The sequence below is a fragment of the Protopterus annectens genome, chromosome 4.part0 (genome assembly GCF_019279795.1).
Source record: "Protopterus annectens isolate FY-2018-M chromosome 4.part0, PAN1.0, whole genome shotgun sequence".
Taxonomy (NCBI): Eukaryota; Metazoa; Chordata; order Ceratodontiformes; family Protopteridae; genus Protopterus; species Protopterus annectens.
This window is the reverse complement of record NC_056733.1, coordinates 187,612,567-187,632,770: the sequence shown is the minus strand read 5'-3', so window position 1 is coordinate 187,632,770 and position 20,204 is coordinate 187,612,567. Positions and strand designations below refer to the sequence as shown.

The 20,204-nt window shown below is 35.2% G+C and overlaps 1 protein-coding gene across 6 annotated transcripts in view; it reads left to right on the top strand.

Annotated features, from left to right (window-relative positions):
* LOC122799242 overlaps positions 1-20,204 on the top strand; it is an 840,251-nt gene that overhangs the window by 559,580 nt on the left and 260,467 nt on the right. For all 6 annotated transcript variants that reach the window (XM_044068176.1, XM_044068174.1, XM_044068177.1 and 3 more), the window contains one exon: positions 9,068-9,349. In XM_044068176.1, coding sequence (XP_043924111.1) covers positions 9,068-9,349 — 282 coding nt within the window. The remainder of the gene's footprint in view (positions 1-9,067; positions 9,350-20,204) is intronic.

The following is a 20,204-nucleotide window of genomic DNA, read 5'->3' as shown; positions in this document are numbered from 1 at the left end:
ACTGATACCATCATTTTATATGCCTGACTACATCTGGGTAATATTTGACCACAGGTATCACAGAAAGGCTTGCAGCTGTGCCTGTAGGGCTACTATGTGCAGACTGGCAGATTAGTACAGAGGATTCTGGCTATGAGGCACTAATGAGGTTGGCTTAGTACAAGGGATTAAGGCTAAGAGCTGCTAATGAGCTTCCTCCTGTAGGCCACAGATGCAATCACTCAGCCTTCATTTGCGGGCTTTATTGCTGTTAACAAATCACTTAATCAGAGATTGCTCTTGGTGTTCCCCTGACAACAGATGTCTACCTCCTTGGTTTACCTGATTAGCAAATACATTTTAGAAATCTGACTAGCAATATGAATGGAAGTAATATTCATGTTTCCCAGTGGTGTTCCTTGGTGAGATGGCTGTGAGAGGCAGCTTGCCCCTTGGTAGGACATGCAAACTATTCCATTCTATTTGTTTGACCAATAAAGCAGTACAGAGTTAGGAAGACTCATTTCACAAGTCTGTGAAGTGGAATGCATGTAAATTAGTTTACTTTTTGTAATCTGTAATACGTAACATGGAAATGCATACCTTGTCCCACATTTTGTGTGGAGGTGTGAGTAGGGCAGATATGGACAAATGTAAATAACTGTTTATGATTTATTTATTTGTAACATTTAACTAGTAAAGGTATGCCAGGCTGTGGCATCTGTTATTTAAGTGTGGAAATTAAAGGGCACAGTATAAGTATCATCTGCTACAAAATGTTTCACAAGAAAGATGGCACACATGATGGCAGGTATGTCTCAGATACCACCCTCAGGATGAGAAACATGGTTCTTATCCATATTTCCTTCAATGATAAAGTCACATGATGTTGTGACTGCTTACTCCCAGAGGTGTACCTTGATGTGGGTTAAATGCAGGGGCGGCTCGTGTCATCGGACTGCTGGACTGCAGCCCCCTCTGCTTTAAAAAAGAAAATGTAAATAAAGTACCTTTTTTGCAGCAGAGATGTATTTTTTTGTTTTAAATGAAAATTGTTGGTCTCTCCGAGTCCGCGACTCAGAAGTATGCCCATGCGCACTTTAACCACCTCAGGTTGCGGCGGTTTTAAATAGATTTTTTTTGTTTTTATTGCTGCCCGGGGCAGTAATTAAGGCATCATTGTGATGCCCAGAAGTCTGTGCGGTTCCAAACCGCATAGAATTGGAAGGGGCTCAGACTGCGACGTCCGCAGACATGTCATGACGTGCTTGCTGGATTAAATGATACTGATTAGTTGTTGCTCTCTTCCCGGGCTTTATGTGTTGGGAAAAGAGCGAGAATCAATCAGATACTCAATTGTGGGCTTGTCTTGTGGATCGATCGTGACTGTCACAGTCTGTAGTGTCTGAGTCAGTCACAGTCAGATGGGATTTATTTTATTAATAATTTTCTTTTAATTTGCGATTGCATTTTATTTAATTTTTTTTTATTTGGGCGCCGGTATACTATTTTGTCAGCTGTGCTGTTGTTGACTTGCTGTGCACCCTGTGCTGAAGACAATGAAGATAAGAAAGAAGAACAGAACAGAAGTCAAGAAGAACTGAAGAAGGAAGACAGAAAAGAAGTTAGAAGAACAGAGTGAAGAACTAAAGTAAGTATACTCTTTGGCTCCCTGATGGGTGTATGGCTGACTCATTGACTTACAGAGCTGCTTTATTTTTGTGAGGGGAACGGTAATGGATACAAACACTGTTTTTATGTTCATGCATCATATTTCACACCAGAGTGCAAGAGTACAGTGCTCTGTAACTGAAACCTTAACATTACTTACTGAGGACATACTTGTGCAGTACCTTCAAATATTTCCTTCAAGCAGTGTGGTTTTATAAATTTGTATAAAGTAAACCATTTGCATTGTTTAATGTTCCAAATCCGACTTCTATGTAACTTACTAACAGCCAGGAAAATGACTACAAAGAACTTGAAAAATGAGACTACAGCTTCCTTTATAGAAATACTGTCAAAGCTGTATGTCATAAAGAAATGTCTGCTATTAAGATGAAAACAAATAAAATGACTACACAATATAGTTGCTGAATAAAACTGAAGAACTCAGTAAAGAAATATTAATCTGTGTTGTGCATGTTATGGCTGTTTGCATATATATATATATATATATATATATATATATATATATATATATATATATATATATATATATTTCAGGGCATTATTACACAGTGTTAAGGCTATCCTAGGGGTTAGTAACCTGTGTATACCTTTTAGCTCAGGGTTTGATTCTACCAGCTTTCATTTACCTGCTGTCTGTGTGACTCTAAATGCCTCTTAATGAATGCTGATGTGCAAAAATATTTTCATTTATTTAGATTTGTTGCAATAAATTTTTATTAGAAATAACAGAGATTTGAATACATCATTTTACATGGGGATCTTACTGAAAGACTAAAATATGATGCAGCCTACATGGTCTCACACTTCCCCAGCATCATTTAAAGAAGCACACCAGTATATGTCTGCCCATTACAGTGAAGTGGTACAACTAGAATACACGCAGAGCAAACTGTTCTCATGCTTAATCTTACCTTAAAGTCTATTGGTCACAGTTTGCAGTTAATTTGATTTAAAGTTGTAGGCCTGATATTAAAGTTGTATATTTTGACTTTCTGGCTCACTGTTTCCTCAGCTTTTCTCTATAACCATACCCATAAAATGATGTCAGACTATCAACCTAATTATAATCCATGCTTCTATGTCTTTCTTTTTTTTTTTGTTAGTAGGGAGTAGAGCAGATGTCATTCTATGGATGCAGTTTTTTAGGTCCATTTCTTATAAGAAGCAGACATGATTGCTTTGCAGCTTTTCCTTCCTTTCTACTTCCATTTTGTTCTCATATGGGAATAGCGTAGACTTCACATAAAGCAGCATTTGCTACCTTCATCTTGTTTTTTTTTTTTTTTTTTTTTTTTTTGTTACACGCAGAAATTTGTTGGTGGGGCAAAGCCAACAAGTAAAGGGACTGTACCTCTCAGCTCTCATTGATTTTGACTCATATTTTTTCTCTTTCACTTATAAAGGTTTGGATTTTTTATTAGACCACTGAAGATTACAGTCAGTCAGTAACATTGGATATTAGAGTTTCATGGTTCTTAATGTTCTGAAAAATGAATGATGTTGCAAAAAGTGTCATTCTATTATTTTTAAAGTGAATTAGAGTAATATTTTAAAAAGTACTTGATTTGGATTTATATCTTTCAAGAAAGTTTCTGGCTGCAGAGTGCAGATCATTTATTTGATTTATTTGGGATGTCTGGTATTTTGAACTGAAAATAATACATAATGTTTTGGAGTTCTAACTAGTACAATATTTTTTTATTCTAGTCAGTAATGATTTTTATTTGAGTGGTTAGCTACAGATTGAACTATTTTCTTGTTTGTTTGTTCTAGTGTGTGTAAATGATCCCTGGGACCCAATAAACACCATGTAGGCTTTGCACAAAGCCTACATGGAGTTTACACGTGTGCACGATGGTGTGTGGCAGGCAGCTGTGTGCAATGCATATTCATGCTATTCACCGCATTTAATTGAGATTTCATGGCTGGCAACAGTATTGCCAGCCAGGAAGCCATGTAAGTGTACATGAATAGCACTCCTGTTTTAAATCGGAGCACTGACGGTGTGTGGTTTTGCATGGAATGCCACAATGATCATTAGGGCTTCACAGATAGCTCTCAATGCCTTATTGTAAGACATCTGGACAAAGGCCAACATAATGGTGGGACAATGACCCAGAAATAGGGAGATATTTGACATATATAGGTGCTGTATAGAAATGTGCTAGAATAACCAGGGGTTTGTGTTGTTAAGATATATGTTCTGAAGGATTTGAAGAATCAAATCAAATGTATGTAATATTGATTCACATCTGTCCTGAGATTATCTCAGCAATATGGCAGAAAGCCATAAATTTGATAAGAGCACATCTGGACACCGTGTGACAATCTGGACAGTGGAGAACTATAAATGTTAAGTATATGCTCCCATCACAGTACAGGACAGTGTATCTACAGTGCAGAGTATTGTGATATCCCATTCCTGGCATTCTGTACTGAAGTTGTGTAAATGATCTGTAATAGTACATGGACTGCCATGTAAAATAAACAGGGGAAGTGTGTGTATTGAATAGGGACACACAGATGAATTGCAGGAATGAACACAGGGAAAGAGGATAGGTGAAACAACCTAATATACAGCCAATTAGGGCATGTCAGTGGAAGATGGTTGTAGCAGTAACACCAATCACATTTCATGTTGCTCTGACTGTTTTGCACAGGGACCTTGGCAGTAAAATGTATGGTGGTAACACAGCATTTTATTCTAGCAACTTTCCAAGATTATACAAGCAATGTTTAATGTGCCCCTGGTTTTTTGCCTTTTGACCCCCCCCCAATAAATTTGGCTTTTTCCAGATTTCTTGTGCTGCAAAGTTGAGATGCAGTTGAGTATTGAGTAGATTTTACAAGGAGCTGAGAGCTGCAGGGGAAGAGAAGTTTAGTGCTGCTTATGGTAAGTCAGCTTGCATTGTTAATAGCACAACACGTTGTGTACTTGCTTTTGATGCAGAAGGTTGTTGGTTCTTCTCCCACAAGGGGTGAATACTGCTGTACTGAAAAAGTTAAGATACTAACTATGAGCCTGTTATCAGTTTGCCATCCATTTCCTATTGCAATATCATTTTTATTGTCAAATGAAAGCCCTCAGTTGAGAAAAAACAAAATGGAGTCCAAAAGAGACTGGTTAGCTGAGGAAAGTGAGTCTGGAGAGGATCCAAGAAAGAGAATTTCAGAGAACAACCAGCAAAATTTTTTATTTTTTCAGAGACAGCAAGAATAAGCCAATAATAATGAATCCAAAAGCTCTATTTAATACAGTCAAAAAAGCTGTTTTATAATGATCTATGGATTCAAAAAGACAAACATACATCACACAAAATTCAAAATTTGAATTTTAAAAAGAAATTGGGCAATGTTGGAACTTTTGACATATATTATATATATATATATATATATTAGCAAAGTAATCATAAAAAACAATAAAAAAAAAAAAAAAAAAATGTAAAAAATTAATGAAAATAAAAAAAAAAAAAGAAAAAAAAATGAAAAGTAAAAAATGACAGCACTCATAGACTCACTCACAAGTGACATTATATCATGTTATTATATGGGTACCTAGACTAGTATATGGTATGTGTATGCAATGTAATGAAAATATATGAAAAATATATGTATGTATGTATATGTATGTTGTCTAGATGGCTATATGTATATGCAAACAAATGCATATACATATATATATACATATTGTTGTGTTACAATATAAATATAATAATATATATATATATAAATATATATATTATATAATAAATAATAACAAATAATAATGATTGTGTGAAAATATATATATAAAGAGAAGATCCCTAGGCTCATATATGTTATTGTAATATATGCAATGCATTCCTCAGGGGTATCAGACACTTTATTTTTTGATGAAACCATGAAATATAAAGGTTTTAGAGAGTTTAAGTACTTATGAAAGTGAAGAAAAAATAAAACAAAAATTGTTGTATAAGGAGACTGTTTTTATATTAAAGTATGACACTTTGGAGCCAAGAGGCATGAATTTAGAGTGTAATTGGAGAATTTTTAATAGTTAATTGTTTAATTGATAATTGAATGTTTTAATTATTCTATTAATGATATGTATAAAAAGGTTTGTTAATCTTTCGAAGTTATTCTCCTTGAAGGCGAAGGCTGAGGCGCTAGGGACTTGTGTGCAATAAAACTTTTTGGTGCTGGATCCATGGTCGTTTTTTTCATACCAGTGGCTTTCTTTTCTTGGTCGTGTTTTGATGAAATATAAAGGTGTTTGCTAGCAGCAACCTCTTCATTAGTTACAGATTTATTTAATGTGGAATTATTTAGATGACTTTTTTACTTCTTCAGAAATTGTGCATATTTACTGATAATGGTGGACTGTAGAATTGTGCATATTTACTGATAATGGTGGACTGTAGAATTGTGCATATTTACTGATAATGGTGGACTGTAGAAGTTTGAGTAGACTTTTATGATGGAAATATTCTGAACCTGGCAGTTTTGTCATTATGGGTGCATGCATTTTGTTTCATTGTTTACTGGAAAGATGTTCTGAATTGGGCAGTTTTGTCATTATTGGTGCATGCGTTTTGTTTCATTGTTTACTGGAAAAATGTTCAAAACAATAGGAAGGTGTATCAAAGAGCACATGTATGTTTCATATGCAAGGGGCCTATGATCTAAAAACAGCCCAGAATTAATCTTTATCTGCCACTGGTAAAATGTATTTTCTTTGAATGTGGGTTTCAATGCTGTTTCAATGAATGTGAGTTTCAAGGGCAGAGAAGTTTTAAAGCCAAGTTTGTTTAGCAGATGTCTTAGTGTTTGCGCTGCAAAATACAAAATAAAACTTTCAAATGAAGTCCAAATCATCATAGAAGTAAATCAGTATGCACATTAGTGTTTATGGTAAATGGAGTGAAAATAGCCAAGTAATGGATCATTGGAATGGCTGAAATAGCCAAGTAATGGATCATTGGCATGGCTGCAGGGGAAGGCTCCATTCGACCATTATTTTGTGAGGGGGAAGGGCAGCAAACTTAAAGACAGTCCCAGCTGAACTATACCTCCCAACTGTCCAGATTTTCAAAGAATTAATAGATTTGTGCTTCTTATTTTTGGTTTGTTCCTCATAAAATTTGTGGTTTTCTGGCAAATCATTTAGGAATTAAGTCACTAAATAATGACACACTGAATTTCAGACTTCATAACCTTCAGAAAAATGCATGCTAAAGTAAGACCTGTTCTATCAACTGTCTCAGTTTATACAAAAGCAATTTTTAGTACTGTTTATATGTTCCCCCAATATATTTGGCCTTGTCCAGATTTATTGCATTAACAGGTTGAGAGGTACATGCAAATAAATTGCTTTATAGAATTAAGCATAGCCAAACCTCTCAACTGTCCCTGATTTTGGCTCAAAATGTTGCTCTTCCCCCTAATAATCCCTCCGCAAAATAGCAATATTGGAAGAAAACATGGAGGGTTTACAATTAAGAAATAACTGTAATAATCAGAGTTATAGATTACTTTTATTTCAGAAATGCATGTAGATTCTTTTATTTTGTCAGCTGCTCAAGTTAGCAGTACTAATATTAAATTGTCCCTTCTTTGACAGGTTCCCAGCTGTATTGTGTGGCTATTTTATATTTTTACATCACATTTTTGTTCCATTTTTCATAAAATTGTGTTTTTTTTGGCAAATTAATGACAAATCATTAAAGACTGAGGTTAGAAAATAATGACAGACATTTGAGTTTCAGATTTCATACCATTCAGAAAATTCATACTAATGCAAGGCCTATTCTATTATCTTTCTATGTTTATAAGAGCAATATTTTAAAAATTGTCCTTATTTTTGGGCCTTTGTCCCACTTTTTTGTATGGCTTTGTCCAGATTTCTTGCTCTGAGGTTGAGAGGTATGACAAATGTGTCAGGGCTATCACAGTCAGCCAGAGACATTTCAAATTGTGACATACCTGTTGCACCCCACTCCCCCATGTATTGACTCTGGATATGTCAAAGCAAGGTAAGGAGTAGTTATGCAGTGTAAATGTGCAGAGTATCCCCCCATACAAGGAAGACACAAGTACTAGTGTGGCTTTTCATCTGTCCTTGATTTTTGCAGAATGGTCTGGTTTCTGTCATATTTTTTGTGCTGTTGATTTATGCTTATTACTCAAAGTGCCTGTTGCTCTGTGTTTAAGTAGCAATACTTTAATGACCATCAGGTAAGCTTGGCTGAGATCATAAGATGCAAGTAAGCTTTAATAAGCATACTGTTAAAGAATTGCCAACATTGAAAGCCTTTCTGTTGTTGCCATGTAGAGAATATTTAACTAGATAATCTATAAGCCTTGGGTATTGAAATGCATATGACAGTATTTGTAATAAAGGACAGGATTACATTATTTTAAGAAGCTCATTACACTTGGAGACTTCTAGTCATCTCTGCAGGCTTTACCCGTAAACTAAACAGAATGCCAGTTGTGTGGTCCATAACCTGTACAGTAATCCTTTTAAGCAATGTATCTTGAGCTTATTTCTTGTTTGCTTTTCATTTTTTACTTTGATCATGTTTTCCCCATGAAACAAGTAGATAGTTGTCAGGTAGCAGGTCTTTTTTTGGATAAGAAACATTTTTACAAGTGGGGGCATCAGAGATTTCTACTTTCAGCATGTTACTTGGCACTTTAATAAAGCTGAATATAAATTATAATTAGAACTGCAGTGCAAGAAGTGGTTTGAGTTGAGTGCTGCTTGTTTTTCCTATACTTGATTTTGACTGGCATTCCATTAATGTATTTAAAAAGTAATTTATTTTTTCATGCCTCACAACCTTTTTGTTTCCATCTAGATATTAAGTAAGCTGTCATGCAGCCAATGCATTGAAATATTTTTTATTCTTCTACACTTCATTTTGTCTTGATTGGACTCTCATAATGACGGTTTGGCACCCAGGGCAGTGTATTTAGTTAGTTTTTGTGATTTTGAGCATAGCTCCTCCCCTTTCTAGTAGGCCACACCCCTTCCCATTGACCCCACCCATTCAGCTGTCTCCTGTAGCCCCCCTTTGATTTGAAGTCAACAGCCGCCACTGGTTAAATGTAATTTCTGGGCAGGAAAAAGATATAAACGATAATGTTTTGTAAAAAAAATAACATTGATATGATGCTCAACTTTCATCTCACGGTCATATCATTTCTATAGGAGGACTAGGTTTTATGCATTCTACTATTACTGGTAAATTGACTGAGCTCTTTTTATTTGAATTAAATTTACAGATATTCTGTTGTTTTCATTGTTAAAATATTGTTTTATGCTTAATTGTTTTCAATAACCTAAAGTGTAAAAACAAGCTCAAAATTTGTTCGTGGCACATATTAATGATCTATTCATTTTTCAATTATTTAGATGAAGATCGAGTCTCAAGGCCACATTTTAATTACACAATACAGATGGAGGAGAACAGAACTAGCATTAATTTCCTCTGCATCTCAGCAACAGGCTTACTACCAATCACTTACAGAATCTTCCAGAACATGACAAACTTGCTGAAGAATCAGACAGTGAATGAATCAGTTCCACTTCAGTACAAGATGTTTGTCACTCCCCCTACAGGCCCCACAGTATACAAATGTGAGGCACAGAACACATTTGGTATGCAATACAGCCAGTTCAAGGAGATCAACATAGGTATGTACATTTCTTTATATAGTTACCAGGCAATGCTATTCCAAAACCTTAGCTTTGAAACATTATGTTTCACAAGAGACAAGATATCTGACTCTAACAGTCACTGTAATCATTGTGCTTGTGGTATGTAATCCAGCTGATGTGTTTGCTTCTGCCAGAGGATATCCTCTCACAGTGTGTAAAATGGATGTCCTGAAAGCTAATTTAAGATGGTGTCGTATGTTATCAGTGCTGTACACTGATAACTTTTATATATCCATGGCACACATATATGAGATGAAAGAAAAATGAGCCTTGATGACATTTATAAACTTTTTTGTGTGTTTCATAGAGGAGCAGAAGAAAAAATCAACAGCAGCCAAGAGCTGGCTTCTGACACAGTGGTAACTAATTAAAACAAAAAAGAAAAAACAACTGCCATGGTCAGAACCATATACTTTAATATTAAAACAAAGGTAGAATAAAAGCAGGTAAAGATAAATGATTTTGCATTGACAACCAACACTTCTTCAGATCTATAAATATAAAAAGCTTCCAAACATTTAAATCACTATAATCCAATCAAGATCGCCCAAGTAAGATGCATCACTTGTGGGTGGATACATTGTATTCCTTAACTTGAGACATATTATTCTAAAAGAAAAAATGATATGTTTACGCTACATTTCTGTTCTAAATTATTGCATAAAAAAATTTTAAATGTATAAAATGTAGGTCATCAATACTAGTAAATGCCCCACAGCAAGCTGTTAATATATTAAAAGCTCTCATTCATTCTCAATATGTAAACAATTCATATTCATAAAATATAGTTAATAAAATAACGTCCTGTCTTGTATTAGTGCAGTATGTTCAGTTCTTCTTAAATGGATGATAGAATCTATCTCAGCTATAAGTAAAAAAACATCAGTCATTCAGTAAATCTTATTGATGGCAATACATGTAAATACAGTGAAAAATGTAAGGACTTAACACTGCGAGGCAGTATACTTCATTGCTCACTGCCTAAAGGTCACTGACCAATCAAAACAATCCTCTTCAAACATAGGCATGTGTGTACTTTAAATATCAATGAACTGGTGCAAGGAATCATAAACTCCTCCAAGGCTACACTAAAACAAGAATGAGTTACTGAGTCTGAGATATTTCCTTTTCACTGATTTAAAACAGGAAGTACAAAAAGTCTTCCTGGTAAAAATTAAAACAAGAACAAAAACAAAGACAGGCAATCACTTTTCAGTCCTCTGTATAAATTTAGAGCAAAGATCCAAAGATAAAAATTTCTACTGTGTTATCCTTCAAAACATAATACATCATAATCAATGGTTGATAGGTTCCTAATAAACTGCTACCCAAATACAGAGCTAACTGGAAATAAAATGTCTTCAGCCATTGTGAGACAGTTTATAATCCATATGAAAATACTGTAACTCAAAACATCTAGGCTGGACAAGGCAAGATACATATACAACCCAGTACCCCTTAAAAATCATTATCCAGTCATATCTGACTTTATCAATTCTAAGCATGTGTACACTCTAGGTATCCATTCAGTCCATCCAAGGAAGTCACACACCCCTTCAAGGCAGTAGTAAGGTGAAATTAATATTATTGATGGATACTGATTAATTCATATTTAAACAGTTTTTTTATGCAACAATTTTTGTCCTTTCAGAAGGGGTTTCAGGGGAATATATACATTCAAGCCTCATGTTTTATCTGCTTGCATCCTTGCTATCCATTGAATTTCCACTGTTTCAGTGTTGTTGCTGAGATCACCTCCTCTAAAATTATCCTTTATGATTTGTAGAACCATGAAGTTAAACTCATTGGCTTGATATAATTTAATGTACTTGGCTAACACATTCTTCTCCTCTTGTAACTGAGTATCTCTCAAATGTTGTAATATTATCTCTTTCAACAGTCTTGTTTGTTTTACCAGTATAGACGCTGCAGCATGTAGTGCACTTCGCTAAGTAAACAACATTTCTAGTTCTACAGTCTGCATATAAATAAGGTGAAATAATATCTCTTGAGATTGGATGGATGAAGAAACTCTTCTTTGATATAAATTTGCAGGCTGTACAAGGACAAGGGAAGGTACCAGTCCTATCCGAGATGTTATTCTCTTTCTTATGTTCATGACATAGTCTCAGTTTTAGAATACAACTATTTTTAAAACAGAAATATATTCACCAACAATTTGTTTAATATTATCATCTATGGTAAGAATTTTACATATCTTTTATACAGTCCTTTGGTGTATTTCTATTGATTTTTGATTTTTTAACTCGTAATATGATTGTCGGTAGTCTTAGTTTCAGTCAGCATTTTAGATATTGTAACCTTAACCCAGTGTTTTTTAAGACAGTATTTTCACAGGCATATGTACTGTTCCTTTAAATTATGGTACCAAATTAATTTTATCAAATGGGTTTAATCACATTAGCAGTTTGATTATTTATTTCTACAGTGTTAGTAATTAAGTTTCTGGTTCTGATTCATACATTATATGTAGGGATGAAAGAACTTGACCTGGCTGTATTTGTCAAAGGCTTTGGCCAAGTCAAGGTAGGTAGTGTGAACCATCTTTCTCTTGTCCATGGCTTTAGTAACTGTCTCAAAGAAGTCAATCAAATTTAGCAGGCATGACCTCATGTTGATGAAGCCAAACTGTGTGGGATCAAGTGTTTGGAGGTTGATAATATCCTTGTTAATGAGGTCCATGATAATCTGTTCCATGGTCTTGCAGATCAGGCTAGTTAGGCTGATGGGTCTATAATTTCCCAGATAGGTGGATGCTCCACATCTGTGTAAAGGGATTAGAGTGGTTGTCCTCCACTCAGCTGGGATGAAGCCAGTACTCAGGCTTTGGTTGAATAGGGTGCCTAATAGTGCTACAAGTTCCTACCTGAGTTCATGTAGGATGCAGCCTGGGATGTTATCAGATCCCATGGAGGCTGTAGTTTTTGCCTTTGAGAGAGCAGTGATGACCTGTTCTCTAGATATAAGGGGAAGGGGGCAGGTACTGGAGATGTTCTGATTTACTAATGGGGGATCAGAGGGGTAAAGTTTTCACTGAATCTGTCACCCAGCAAGCTTGCTATATCTACGACATTTGTGTGTGGTGTCTTTGACCACCATTTCTGAACAGATCTGGGTGCTTCCTTTGAGGTTGCGGACATAAGTGAAGAAGGCCTTATGATTGTCTCTAGTAGATGTGACCAACTTGGACTCGAAGTTTGCTTTGGAGGATTTCATTAGTGCTTTTATTTGCTTGCTCAGGCTAAGGAGTCATTGCTTTCAATTGAGCACCTGCTCCTTCTTAATGTTAGACAGCAATTTTTTTCCTTTAGTTATAGAGTTTATTTATTGCAAATGTCCACCCAATAGGTTTATTCTTCCTTGCAGAAGATGATTTAGTCTTGTCAGGTATTCCTGATTCCATGCATCTATATAAACGTTCACATAGTGCTTTGATGTAGTTTAGAATATTGGTGCCAGTTCCTATGGAGGGGGAGAGGGCTGTGAAGCTGTTTATACCATCTCTTTGGAGGCTGTAATCAGCTTTTGAGAAGTTCTTATGTCTGATCCTAGCTATAGAGGGGTTGGGGGAGATTGTGAGTTCGAAAGTGACTGTTGTGTGGTCAGATCTAGGGAGGATGATACTATAGGGATGCTGCAGTGGTTACTCATGTTGGTTAATACCAAGTCCAAAATATTATCACCTCTCATGGGGGTATTGAATAGCTGTTCCAAGGCATTTGCACTGACAAAATCTTAAGTGAGAGGCACATCTGTGGGTCTCACAATGGAGTCGCCTATGACTAATATGTTGGGTGATGCAGTTGAACACTAAAAAGAGCCTTTTCTTCTTTTTTCTTGGTTTAAGACTGCAGCTGCACAATCTCACTCTCTTGATTTAGTTCCAGGTTGTGGTTATTGAGAGTGGCAATGTTCTGAGGGTGCCATTCCAATTATGGAGGTGTTGAGCCATGTTTATACTTCTTCTCCACCTAATGACTCTTCCATTGGTGTTTCATCAGACAAAGTTGATTTACAGCAGGGAGATTTGATTCAACTTATCTCTTTACTTTCCCAACAATATAATACCATGAACAACGTGTTGGAGAAATTTGTTTCTATCCACACCCCTTTGGTTACACCTCCTATGGTTTCTTCCAACCTGGTTTTTGATATACACAAACCACATCATTGTAGACTGTTTAGGGAAGGTTTTGCTTTTTTTCCCACTTCAGCATAACATAGCATCTGTACAAGACACTATGGATTCTGCTGGTCCTTCCATTGACTTGTTCTCAAGGAGTTTCCAAGATTGGTTTCATTAGGACATTGATTTTATCCTACTTGTTTTCTACTCCTGGACCTCTTTCCTTTGACAGGAATATGTCTACCATGATTGCAACCCTAGAAAAGGAACTTTTGAAGGTGCATAATCTACAGTTGGATATTTTTTTTGACTGACTGTCTAAAGGTCAAAAGGGTTCCAAAGGGTCTCAGGCTGTACAAGTATCCAAATGGTTTAACCCTTGGGAGTGAGAAATATATGGAACTAATTTATTTGTTAAATCTTTATGGGTTTAACTTGATTAATTTCATAATAAAGTGGAACAAATCTCAAATCCAAAAGCTATATGAGGACATCACTATACTAAACAGTAACATTTTAAATGATCTTTGGTTTGATTCCCACAGGAACAAATATGACCATAACTTTGTGAAAGTTGGTGAACAATGTAAAATCATTATGGGCAGAAAACACAAGAAATTTCTGAGAGACCAAGAAGAGTATGCTACTAATACAGTATACCCATTGCCCAAGAACTTTAAGATTTCCAGTAGGTTATGTTTGAGTTCTTTCCCAGTTAATTATTGTAGTAATTCTTCTAGTAATTCCAGTGAAATGTGCGGGGGTGTAGTTAGTAATCTATCTGATATGGCTACCTGTCAAACCTTAAACTTACCACCTACTTTTCCTGTAAACGATTATCATGAGAATCCCCCCTCCTTAACTCATAGATCTGAGAAGCTGGAGAACTACAGTAAGGGCTACTAGAATTCACATTTTTTCCAAACTCCCCATTTCCAACAGTCTCTGAGAGGGGAAGAGAAGAGGGCAGGGACAGAAAACAAGGAAACCAAAAAGTGAGGTACTCCAATTATCAGAACAATATGCCACATTAGATTTGTCATAGTCGGATATTGTCTCGACTCATGATGGTAAACCTTTGTTCTTTGAAGGTTTTAGTATTTTTAATTTCACTAATGCAGAAGTTTCTGTAGGGGTTTTCCCCTTTTAGTAATGGTTTCAACCTTGCTCCATATTCACATATGAATATCTCCAATTTATTGATTGAATTAAGGCTGTTCACTCAGAAGCTCAACCCCCAAATCTATTCACATAGTTATAAAGAGTTTGTTAATACTTCCAACCCTCCATTTAAAATGAAAAGCATTTTAAACCCCTCCCCATTCTACTGTGGCTGTTTTTGAAAAGTGTTATGAGAGGGATTTCTGTAATTTATATAAGTTAAATAGTCAATGTTTCTTCAATCTGAATAAGGAAGAAAAAAATATTCAAGATTTGAGGAGTGATTCTTCCATTAGAATGATGGAAACTGACAAGGGAGGAGAAATAGTGTTGCCTGACAAAATAAATAATGTCTGTAATATTTTAGTATGCTGCAGGATGCAAATAGTTTATGTTACTGTGTCTAGAAATTGAATAATGATAGCATATAAAAAAATGATTTATTTTTGGAAAACTCATTTATACAAGGAGTGATTTCCATCAACACTTATCATTTTCTGCAGATTAAAAATCCTGTAATGCCACTGGCTTTTGGAATCTCCAAGGTGCACACGGATGTTAACAATCTACCTTACAGGCTAATAGTTGCAACTCAGGGATCTGAACTTATCCCTTAGTTGTTTTTGTGGATCATATCCTTGACAACTCTTTTAACTCTGTTTGTCATGTACTCAGAGATTCATGAGATTTTTTTATCTAAGATCAAACAAAGTTATCATAGTGACAAAGTTTTTCCATTCCGCCGTTTTGGAATTGACTCAATTTATGATTCACTCATTAAGTTTTAATGGACTTAATGAAATTGATTCTCCACAATAACTTTATATTTTTTGAGGAAGAATATTTCAGACAGGTGGGGGAGGGGCTGTGGGTGTGGCTTGCCATCTGATTTATGCCACTCTGATAATGTATAGTTGGGAGAAGACTTATATTTTTACTTCTGCTTACAATTGTTGGAAAACTTACTTATGTTACCTTGCTGACATTTTTATTTTTTGGGTAGCTTCCCCTGATAGAATTAATGATTTCATTACTTGTATTAATCATACTACAGCATTTTTAAAGTTTACCCAACAACACTCGACAGATACAGTTCACCACTTAGATGTAACTGTTTTTAAGGATGTGACTAAGAACTGTTTTGAATCTACTATATATAGGAAACCAATTTTTTACAATACTTATTTACATTTCAGGAGTTGTCATCCCCCATTTTGTAAGACATTTGAGCGACTGGAGGGCAGTACAGTGGTGGGAGTTATATTTAGAGCTAGTTGCAAATTAAGATATTTTGTTGTAACAGGTCTCTAGTTTACTTTTTAATGTGGACTGGAGGTTATTGAGGATAGGGACAGTATATAGGAGTGATGGCAAAAGATATGTATTGTCCAGTGTAGTTTTAGGTGAGGAGTTAAGCAATCCTTTGTGTCTATAGAGTATTCCAAGTTTTGGTGTTTTTTTATATTTTGACATTGTTTTGTATATGCAGATCAAATTTGAGATGATCATCTGTTGTCATGCCAAGAAGTTTTGTATGGGGAACCACTTTGATTTCTGTGTTGTCAGGGAATATTTTTTTAAGTTATTTTTCTCAGAGTTAAGAATTGTGGGGAGTAAATAGCAAGAGATCCAGATTTCCTAGGATTACGTGTAAGTTGGGCATCAGTTAGCCAAGTCTCAATATAAGTTAAATCTTCTGTGTTAAAGCTTAAAGGTGAGGGAGAGTTTGAAGAGTAGGTGATACAGGAACCATTTGCATATTGAATTAGTGAATCTTAACAGGAAGATGTGTGTATATTACTGAGAAATATTTTGAAGAGAAGGGAACCAAGGATGGAGCCTTGGGGAATGCCAATATTATTACTTACATATGCCGAGACCAAGCCTTGACATCTAACTAGTTGTTGTCTATTAGCTAGGTAATGGTGAACCATCCAAGTATGGATGATGAGAGAATGAGGATGGATAACTCCCACAAGAGTTTGGGATGAGAAGAAGGAGAAAATGAGTTTGAAAGTATACTGTAAGCCCTATATTATTATTGTTTTTTTATCAGAAAGCAGGAAGCACAAAAAATACAATTGATGCACATTTGACTGATTTTAGATGCATGTTGCATAACTGTGAATTTGGAGAGCTGCTCATTCACTAATCAATAATGCTAGGCTGTCAGAGAGAAAGAAACCTAACAATGGAGACTGCACTGATGTGTGTCATGTAAATGAAATCTTGAAAGTGCAGTTAAAAGCAGTGGCTGATGGAATGGAAGTGTGCAAAACTGACACTGAAACTGTAAGGGGTTAGCTAACTGTAAATACTGTAAAAATAATACAAATAAGGATGGATGGGACTACATGTGGCAGCAAACCACACTGCCCAGGATGCCATTCAGTAAAGAGTGAGCAGAAAGGAACCACTTCCAGTGTTCATGCTATAGCAGTAAGCATGAAAATGGCAATGCAAAGTAAAAATATCTGCTTTGCAGGATGTGAGATATGCCACAAGACTGGAACTTAGACTGAGAAAAAGAGGCACAAATGTTAATGTAATCAACAATTTATTTTATGTTTTCATCATTAGACTTCATCAGAAAACAATACATTCAACTGTAAAAAAACTTTCAGTTTTAAAATATCTGTAAGCCAATAGAAAAATGCATCTTCATCCCACAATTAAGTTTTCAGGTATTATGTTACAATTTGCTTTGGTATCAAGCTTAAAGTGATTTGTGTGAAGTTGCTCTGACCACATTTCTTTCTCAGACTTTACTGTTTTGTGACCACCTGCTTTTGGCCTTAGTTAGCAATCATTAGGGTGGCCTAATGGTTAAGTTGTTTGCCTTACAAACACAAGGTGCAGGGTTGGAGTCTCACAAGGGATAATTGTCTAGGCTTAAAATGGCTTGCAAGGGCAGTTAGCTTAGTACTAATCTATGAAACTTTGAACCTACTCACAAGTATATCCAATTTTATGTCATTCACAGTTTATAGTACATACACAACAAATTTCTGATTAGCTACTTTTTCCGTATGATGGTCCATTGTATCTCACATCCTCAGACTGAAACTTCTGGAATATCACAGGAAGCCACAAGAACTGGAACTTAGACTGAGAACATGAGGCATAAATTTTAGTGTGAAGAATTTATTTTCTGCTTTCGTCATTAGACTTCATCAGAAAACAATACAGTCAACTGTAAAAAACTTTCAGTTTAAAAATATCTATAAACCAATAGAAAATACATCTTCATCCCACAATTAAGTGACATCACAAACTCAACTATTAAAGACATACTTCTGTTAAAAAACTTATTTCTTCAAGTCAACCCTGATGTTCTTTAAAAAACACTTGATGTTACCTACATCATTCAACCCTGGGGCTTTGTCAGAGTTTAACCTATTCTGCCACAGTGCTTGTTTTTTGTTCCAACTCTGTCTTAAAATCCCCATGCTTTACATGATGTGTTCCCTGTTCCAAAACTGAAAAAAGGAACTTGTTATAGTTGGGACACTTCAAGGTGTGTTCAAAAAATGCATTTCTACTACCCTTCTTTTTTATGCTATAGTAACGCTCTTTAATCCTGGCACAGAGAACCTGGGTGGTCATCCCAATATAAAATGCAGTACAATGAGAATATAACCCAATGTACACCACACCTTTGGTTTTGCAGTTAAAATGACCTGATACTGGAATAGTCTGTGACAAATGTGGCAAATTTACAAAATGTCCCTCTAATATGTACCTACAAATGGTACAACTTCCACATTTATGCATGCCAGATGTTTTATTTATGTGCAAAATAATAATTTTCTATGTTTTTTCACACTCTCAAATAATAATTTCTCAATAATAATTTTAAATTATACTGATTTTTATACACAAAATGGGGATGGGGGCTAACCATCACAAAAAAGGTCCTGATTACCCTCTAAAATTTTCCAGTTATCTTGTTTAATGCCTCTTATCAATCCACTGTCCAAAGTCATGTTCAAATTACAAAATATTTCTTTGTTTGACTTGCTCAAAACTTTGGACCCAATATAGAGAACTTATAATATAGGTGGGTAACGTGTCATTCAATTGTCCATGACATACTTGGCTGTACTTCTTAATTTGTCTTCATGGTAAGCTCTTTCCAAAAAAAGTGAACAAATAAAATCTATTTCATTAATAAAATCACTGTCTTCACTAGTCATTCGACTAGCCCTGATGTATTGGCCTTTGGGTATGTTGTCTTTCATAAATTGCAGATGAAAGCCTTTATAGTGTAGGTAACTGGTGTTAAAAGTTTTTTATGGTGAATCCTGCTTACAAATCTCTTCAGTACCTTTACTCACTCTAAAGTAACATCCAAAAAGTTAACCTTTAAACCCACATCATGTAAAGTAAATTTTAGAAACTCAGAACCAGAGTTTAAACAATCTATAAACCCTTTCACCTGGTTGGAGTCACCTTCTAAGATGAAAAACGAGTCATCGACAAATCTTTTAAAAAACAAAACATTGTATCTACTCATAATAGGCTCCAAAAGTATGTGTTCCCACCATCCAACAAGAATATTTGCAAATGAAGGGGCTGCTGGAGACCCCATAGCAACCCCTCTGTTTTGCTTATAGACTTTGTTATTGAACATAAAAAAATTGTTTTTCAAATGAACATCTATCACATCACAGCAAAAGTTGCACTTGTCATTCGAGGAGTTGGAAAATCTCCCAACATATTGTCTAACATATCCTACTCCTGTTTCATGTGGAATACACATAAAAAGTGATACCCCATCAATGGCAAACTGCAACAAACATTCATTTTATGAATTTAAGTTTTTAGTTATTGAAAAAAATTTGATAATATTAGGGAAGGGCCAATGGATTTGAAGTTAGAGGAGAAAGAGCTTATTTGGCAGTTGAAACTGAATACCTTAGCCGCTCCAGGCTTAAATGATTTAGTTTCCATTAAAAGCATTTTGAAATTGAGAGCTTCGGTTAGACAGAGTTATAATTGTGATTTTTATTTTATATATTTATATAAATATATATATATTTTTATTTTTATTTTATTTATTTATATTTTTTTTCATATTGGTATATGTATGTGATCTAATGTTGTTATTATGTTGATGTATTTATACATTTGTATTTGCAGTTTGGAATTGATTATATGTGGTTGCCTTTTAAATTTGAAGGTGATTTGGCACTTTAAAATGAGGCTTGGTTTATCTTTAAGGAAATGATGTCATGATTTGTAAATGTATATAAGTGTACTTGTATTTTTTACAATTGTCTGAAGAAGTTTGCTAATTCCAGTAAACAAAAGCGCTAACTGTTATTTGAGTATCCGGTGGGGGGTTTCTTCCATTTCATTTATTAACAAACATTCATTACTATAATTGTTCTGAATGGTATAATACCTGCCCAGGTTCTTAGCTCACTTGTAGGTACCTTTAATAAAACTGCTTAAGCAGGATGTAATTTGGAGTTGAGCTGAAGAAGCTATAGGAAGACCGATAACTAATCCACCTACACT